The 7611-nt window shown below is 53.0% G+C and overlaps 1 protein-coding gene across 5 annotated transcripts; it reads right to left on the bottom strand.

The window, feature by feature from the left end:
* Nucleotides 1–2389: 2389 nt before the first annotated feature.
* On the bottom strand, nucleotides 2390–7127 carry DMAC2 (distal membrane arm assembly component 2). Of its 5 annotated transcripts, none has more exons than XM_039842950.1 (7): nucleotides 7070–7127; nucleotides 6493–6686; nucleotides 5202–5296; nucleotides 4482–4506; nucleotides 4133–4269; nucleotides 3881–4043; nucleotides 2390–3472 (listed from the first exon to the last, which is right to left on the bottom strand). In XM_039842950.1, exons 1-7 carry the CDS (start codon nucleotides 7085–7087, stop codon nucleotides 3295–3297), a joined length of 810 nt encoding a protein of 269 aa, XP_039698884.1. In that variant the 5' UTR covers nucleotides 7088–7127; the 3' UTR covers nucleotides 2390–3294. The 5 variants fall into 5 exon arrangements, with proteins under 5 accessions (XP_039698884.1, XP_039698885.1, XP_039698886.1 ...); XM_039842953.1 differs by having other exon boundaries at nucleotides 3333–3472; nucleotides 3846–4043; XM_039842951.1 differs by lacking the exon at nucleotides 4482–4506 and having other exon boundaries at nucleotides 5216–5296.
* Nucleotides 7128–7611: the final 484 nt, after the last annotated feature.

Here is a 7611-nt window from a genome sequence, read left to right as displayed (position 1 = left end):
GCAGGGAGGGCCCCAGGGGCTGGGAGGGGCCGGGGCGGGAGCTGAGGGAGGAAGAGAGGAGGGAGGGAGGAGGCCGGAGGCAGGGGTGGGGGCTCTGGCGTGTTAGGAGCAGGTTTTTCTGGTGAGACAGCGAAAGTGCAGGAATTGGGGAACGATGGGCTCGAGTCGTCGAAATCGGAACAAAGTCGACAATCGTCATCCGAGAAATCGCCTAAAGACCAAACAGTCAAAATCTCAAAGAAACAAAGCAAATAAGCCCTCAGATTCGAAAAATAATAATCGTTTCTTAAGAAAACTCAATCTCTCTAAAATAATTCATCCATAATCTCTAAAATAAAATCAAAACAAATCAAACAAAACTCCAAAAGCAACAAAACTTCCGAAATCAAGACAAAAGAAAAATATAAAGCTCGAGCTAAGGAATTGAGAGACGGAAGGTGGAAATTAGCAGTGGAGGGTCAGGGAGTCTGGGAAGGGAGCAGAGAGGATGACCAGATGGAGGCTGACTGGGGTGAGACCTGGCCGGGGGGTGGGGAGGGGCGCAGGGGGAGCCCTCTGGCGGAGCCGATCCTGCTCTTCCTCCATTGGCTCGGAGCCTGGGCTGCCAGACCAGCAGGGTCAGTGCCCACTCCAGCCCCACCCACAGCTGCACAGGGACTTGGGAACACTCACATCCGGCCCTCCAGGGACAGGAGATTATGTCTACCTGTTTACAGGCCTGCCCTCCTGAGGCCTCTGCTGTCTGGGGAGGTAGGAAGGGGGGGCCTCCTCACTCCAGACCACCTGGAACCTGGGGTAGGAATAAGCCTGGCTTGACCCCTTTCACCCCACCAGGGGTTGGGGAGGACTGTCCAATTGTCTCAGGGACCTTCTCTGTTAGCAGCAGCAGTTGATTATCTGTCCAGTACCGATTTCCTCCCTCTAGGTTTGAATAATGGAGCCTGTGGGACCAGCTGGAGGAAGAGTATGCGGAGGAAGTGGGGAACATTAATGGGATAAAAGCAAGAGTGGGAAAAGACAGCCAGGGGCTGGGGCCAGGGGCCCGAGCACCTTGGAGGGAGTCCAAGCCCTCCTTCCCCAGGGTTGAGACAGAGATCAGGTCCCCCTGAGCTCTCCTGGCTCATCTAGCTTCTCCTAGGAGGTGCAGAGGTTCTCCACGGACCCCCCTAGGGGTGTTTGGAAATCTCGGAGTGTAGTTTTGGTTGCCTTGTGCGTCAGTCTGGGTCCAGTCAGAAGAGAATGCGCACGGCAGTGGGAAGAAGTCGAACATCGAGAATGATTCTGGAGTTGCCTTCTGGTGGAACAGAGTTGAGGGGCGGATATGTGTGTCGACCGTGACCAGCCCAGTCCAACATCCCTGCGTTCCTTAGCCTTCGGATCCCCTCTTCCAGGTGACGCCAGGGTGGTTCTGGCTTCTCACCTCATTAACTGTGTGCCACTGTTGAGTCCAAGTTCCAGTCAGCCAAGCAAAGAAGCTGTGAGAACCACTCCCAGCTGCACGGCTAACCCATTAAATCAGAATCTCTAGTAAGTGCCTTCGTACCATCGAGCTTGGCCAGGCTTGGTGTCACGTCCACCCTCACGGGTCTAACAGCCTTGGAATCTACTCCCACGTGGGCTTCCCAGTTTTCTGACTACATATATCTGCAGGTCTTGCAATTCTGTTAGTGTACAAGCCGTTTCCCCCTGGGTCATAGCGGAGGCGCTCTGGGGCATGCTGAGATTTGACCCTCGGTATTTTATGGGCCTAGTGACGGCAGGGGTGCTTGTGATGAGTTTTGAGAGGGGTTTTCAAGCACAGGAAGGGTGCTGGTCTCAGACGCTGAGGGAGGCCGAGTGACAGGGTTCGAGACCGCCCATTCCCTCTGGGCCTGACCCTGTTCCAGGTTTCAGCGTCCCACTGTTCACCAGTCACTGTCACACATAACTTATTGACACTGGGAATTCAACCGGCATCAACCTGCAAACTTAAATGTGATGTATTTTCAGCTGTTATTAGCTCTGTGGCTACAAGAAAGAATTTTCGGGGCCGTTAAGGAAGTACTCCAGTTGTGACGGTGACGAGCTGAGGTAACCGACCTCAGCTCGTTCTTGTCCATTTGTAAGCATTCAAGGACACTCCAAAGAATCCGTCCAGTGCCTATCTTTAGAATTGTCACTGCCACAGTGGTCAAGTGCAGCGGCCAGAGGGGCTCCCGGGGCACGTGCTTCAGCCAGCACCTCATCAGTCAACCTGTGAATGTCTGTTGTGATGCCACCGCATGCGTGGGTTCCTGGCATCTCAACCCCCAAACCCCATCTCTGTGAGCCTGACTCCTGGAACACTCTGGATGCCAATGCTCTATCAGCTTGGATCCGATCAGGAGAGAAAAAAAAAAAAAAAACCCAGTAATTTGAACAGGGAAAGTTTAATATCAAGAATTACTGACAGCGAACTAAAATGATGAGGGATTCACTAGTAAGATGCCTTCTGGGAATCCAGCTTCTGGGGTGTGGAGAGCCATTCACAGGGAGGTGCGTCAGTGGAGGCTGCTGACTACCTGGCGCTGGGGAAGCCACATGCACTTCGGGAGGCTGCAGAGTGAGCAGACGTGGACAGGAAGGAACCAGGAGCAAAACCCCTGCCTCCTGCAGTGTCTCTCCAGTGCCCCCTACTGACCAAGTTTATCATGCCAGTTAGCAAAGGAAATGTATTTCAAAGGCCCAAATCTGTTTTCCCAGAGCCACAGGAAAGTTGAATATGGAGCTGAGAGTCAAAGCTGACACCATAGGATTTGGGGTGCTACTGGCATTTAGTGAGTGTGGGCCATGGATGTGTACCCTGCGGTGAGCTGACTAGGTCCACACAGAGAATAACCATCCCTGAGTCAGGGCCCCGCCAGGAAATGGCAGCACACCTAAATGAGGATAATTTCTGATAAGAGTCTCTTGACACAGTAGTGGGCAAGGTGGGGGGCCACAAGGGAGAGTGCAGCTCCCTGGAGCTCCCTGCAGCTGGGAGCCCTGAAAAGGCGGGAGAAAGAAGCTATGGGAACTGGAAGGAGAGAAGTATGTGGGAAAGGCTGCCTGACGGGATGACAAGAGCTGTGGCCCTCAGCCCAAGGTGCAGCCTGCCAGGGCACCCCTGAGATGGGGACCACATGCTCTCTTTCCCTCTGGCTACCAGTGCCACACTCCTCATCCCACCCCAGCCCCCACGGTGAGTGAGCCCAGCTGGAAGCCAGAAGTATGGAGAACCGTCAGACACTAAACACAGCTCTGCCAGATCCAGCTTGACGTGGAGGGGGCGGTAAGCTAGACAGGCATGGGGCTGGCTGTGTCCCGAGACTGCTCCTCCAGCCCCGACTTCAGGCCCTGGGCCCAGTCGGTCCCCAGAACTTCACAGTTGGGCAGCATTTCCTCCACCAAGATCTGAGTGAGGCCTGGGTTGGACACGGCAGGGAGGTCTGAGATGTCCAGCCTGCGGAGGTTCCTGGGGGGCAGGAGGGGAGGCTGGCATAAGGATAGCGTCTGTGTGTGAGCGTGTGCACCCATTCAATCCTTAGATTCCTAAAATAAAAATCTAACTGTCCAGGAGACGTTAGAGCTGTCCAGCCACATGAAATCCACTGTGTTAATTGCAAATAGACACCTCTGGCTCCTATAGTTCTGGAACAGTATAAAAATCATGGAGTTTTCATTAAAACCAAAAGGAAGAAAAACTAGCCCTTTCATTCCCCCAGGATCTCACTGCCACTGCTCACTGTGCTTACCCACCACAAACGCTAGGTTTGCCATGGAGGCAGGGAGGCGGGGCCTACCGGCTGCCCCCTCCCACTGTCCCCTGAGTTGGCTGGGAGCCCCACCCTGGCTCAGGGCCCAGGCTGAGCTGAGGTCTCACTGGAGGTGGTGGAGACAGGCGAGGCCCCGTTCAGAGATTTGGGGGCAACCGGCCAACGAGAGCTCCTGCAATGAGTCGGCCAGCTGGTAGAGGCGGCTGAGACACCAGTCATCCACATGGGGACAGCGCTGCAGCGACAGGGACTGGAGCTCCTTCAGGGCCACTGCAGGGGGGAGAGGGGGACTGAGCCCACCCTGAAAGAGAAAGTGGAGAGCCTTGCCCGCTCTACCCACCCTGCCCCGCCCCACTTACAGAGGTTGTCCAGGCCTTGGTAGTTGATGGCACAGTCACTGGCATCGACAGCCTCTACGGGTACCGCTTGGAAATGCAAGAACTCCAGAGTGGAGTGGCCACGCCCATTTGACCGGATCCACTCCTTGCCCCGGAACCTGGACAGGGAGAGAGGGAGTGTCAGCAGGTACCCTCCCCTCCCCAGGCCTCCAAACTCGAACATGCTCCCCAGCCCTGTATGACACAGAGATGGTACATGTCTGTGCACTTACTATACATCAGGCCCTGTTCTAAGGGCTTTACAAGTCTGGTCTCATTGGACCCCCTGACAATCCCATCAAAGATGGAATGTTTGGCCAGTTTTACAAACCTGGAAGCTGAGGGCTGAGAGGTTCCTGATAAGAGGAAAAAAGCTATATAAAACAAGAATCTTTGCAGATAGGTTAAAGTTGAGACATTTTCAGACATGTACACTGTTTGTCAGGAAGGTGCTGGAGGAAGTGCTCAAACCAAGTAAAATTCTAAATTGGAACAAAGATGAGAGGTAGATGAAGTCTATATAAATTGCATTTAAAAAAAAAAAAAAATCTACGGCCATGCCACCCTGAACAAGCCTGATCCTGTCTGATCTTGGAAGCTAAGCTGGATTCAGGCCTGGTTAGTACTTGGATGGGAGACCTAGGTGCTAAAGGTGAAAAAATAAAAATAAGGGGTTGTAAGCTGACAAGGTCCTTGCAATCTGTGAGGTCAACAAAAGGTTGCCTTGCCTAAAAAAAAAAAAGAAAAAAAAAATGGAGGAGGAGACAGAGAAAGAAATGGAGAAGGAAGAAAAGAAACATTTATGAGCACGTGCTATGCCAGGCCTTGCTGTGTTTAGATCACAAAATGTGTTTGTAGGTTAGATACAACTACCATTCCCTTTTATAGATGATACAACTGAAGCTCAGGACCAAGCCCCAAGCCACAGCCAATAGAGGGCAGAGACCTGGAGACGCACAGGGAAGCCTGCCTGACCGAAGAGCCAGGGCCTTTAGAGACACATTCTAAGGTCTGTCATGGAGGTTGCCTCCCTTAACACCCCTTTTGACACCTTTGCTGTCATACTTGACTGCACCTCCTTGCTTCAGGATGAAATAGGCGCCTGCGACGTATGGGCCGTATTGCTCCTTGATGTAGGTGAACGATCTGCCAAGAGAACAGCAGCTGAGGGTGAGGCTCAGGGAGTACCGCACCCACCTCCATACCCAGGTGCTGCTGAGAGGGTCAGAGTCCACAGCACCAGGACTGACAGGCACACAGACAGACAGACTGAGTCAGCCTGCAAATATTCACTGAGTACCTATTAAGTACCAGGCACTGGGGGGCAGTGGTCCCTGGCAGATGACCGTCCCTGCCCTTGTGAAGTTATTTTACAGGGAGAAACAAAACTACTAAGTAACAGCAAATTGCAGAGAGTATCAATTCCATGATGAAAATAAAATATAGGTACTGACTAGGAGTGGCTTGGGTCAGGGGTGGGGATGGAGCAGGCTAATTTAGATTTGCTGTTAAGAAATGGTTCTTGGAGGAAAGTGACACTTATGCAGAGCTTTGAGCGGTGAGAAGGAATGCAGAGGTCAAGGCAAGAGCCTGCCAGGCCAAGGGAACAGCAAGTGCAAGGGTCAGAGGCTCAAATTAGGATGGGCGAACAAACAGCAATAAGGAAGCCATGTTGGCAGGGTAGGGGGAGTCCCCAGTAGGTCTGAAAGCTCAGTAGGGGCCAAGTTTTAGGTTTTGGAGTCTGGCTTTCATTCTAGTTGCAAATGGAAACCATTTGAGAGTTTAAACAAAGTGGTATTTTACTTTAAGAGTCATTTGGCCCAGAAAAGGGGGCAAAAAGCGACAAGTTAATTACTGCAGTAATCCAATCATAAAACAAAGGGGGCTCAGACCAGGCTACAAACAGTGGAGGAGTTGACACCTGGTCAGATTTGGGATATTCTAGTATTTTATTGATGGACTGGATATGAAGAGCAGAGAAGCAAAGAGGAGAATCAGGGATGACTCCTCAGAATATGGCCTGAACTGGGTGGGCAGTGGTGCTGTTTACTGGATGGAGAAGCCTCGGCGGTAAGCAGACTGTTTTACGGGGAAGTCATGGGTTTGCTGTTAGCCATGCTAGATTGGCGGTGCCAGCTAGACACCCCCAAGAAGAGATGGTGGGCGGCAGGTTGCCTATAGGAACTGGAGTCCTTCGGAAAGGGTGTGAGCTGGAAATGAAAACATAAGTTGGCAACTGGGGTATTGGAAGCCACAGTGCTGCCTGGGAGTGGCAAGGGCAGGATCTGGGTTCTCACTGGTGAGGCCTGAGCAGCAGGGTCTTTCAGGCCAGGGATTCTCACCGATTTTTCTGGTGCACCTTTGACACCTGCTTTCGGAACAGGTAATCCCTCAGAGCCTCCACGTCATAGAAGCGGTCAGCCAGAAACTGGAGAAGTAACCCCCCTTTCCTCTGATTGCCTTCCGGGGCCACTGTACTCATGCCACGGATGCCCAGGGTACTCCCATTCCGTACTGGCGCCACCAGGTGAAGGGACTGGGGAGGAGGAGAGAAGAGGAGGGGCTGAGCCTGGAGCCTCCTGTGAAAGACAGAGCTGGATCCCTGTGTTCTGGTCCGTGAACCCCCATTCACCTCTCCGCACCTGCCGCCCTCCCCATGCGCGGAACGCACTCCCTGATTCCCTGTTGATTTCTCTCCGCTAAATCCCCGCCCCGTCTTCCTCTCTGATGCTCCTCTGCAGCCTGCGACCCACACCCGTCCTTCCTGGCCCCCAACAGCCACATGTCTACACTGCCAGCGCGAGGCCTAGCGGGAGAGGCCTCCTGCGCCGCCACGCTCCTTGCTCCCTGGGCGCCGACAGAGGCTCTGAAGGCAGAGGCACCAGAGCGGACTTCAATTTGCGGGTCCCGGTCACTTACTGCCCTGGGCGCGGCCATCTTGCTAGTGTTACGTCACCGGAAGGGGCCGGTCCTTTCTTAACCCGCCCACCCGGCTCTGTATTTTGGTTTTCTTACCGTCAGGCCGCCTCCGTTTTCCAACCTTCCTCTTAAAGGTGCACACACCTTTTTCTCTTTTTGGGTTTAGGAATTGCTCAGAGCGCCCTCTCCCTTGGGCCTTAAAATGGGACTCTGTAGCCTGTCCTTAGGAAAGGACAGGTTCTTCCTGTTAGAATACCTTTCTTTCCCTCTGATGGCAGTCACAGTTCCCCTGAGCTGCCCTGTTCTCCAGTTCTCACTCGCTACCTCTTTAAGGGAATGATGTGACTGAAAAGCTGACCGTGGTCCTTTAAACCAGGGTCAGGGAAGGGAAACAAGTCCAGTGGGTGGTGAGGTTAGTTAGAGTTCAGGGAAAGAGACAGAGGTACCGTCTCAAGACTAGTCTTGTGCTGTGTTTGCGGTTTCAGTTTGGAGTTCAAGGCTAGATCTCAGCGTGAAGATTCATTGTGAAGTCATGTGGATAG

The sequence above is a fragment of the Pteropus medius genome, unplaced genomic scaffold, assembly GCF_902729225.1.
Source record: "Pteropus medius unplaced genomic scaffold, Ma_sr-lr_union100, whole genome shotgun sequence".
Taxonomy (NCBI): domain Eukaryota; kingdom Metazoa; phylum Chordata; class Mammalia; order Chiroptera; family Pteropodidae; genus Pteropus; species Pteropus medius.
This window is presented reverse-complemented; position numbering and strand designations above follow the sequence as displayed.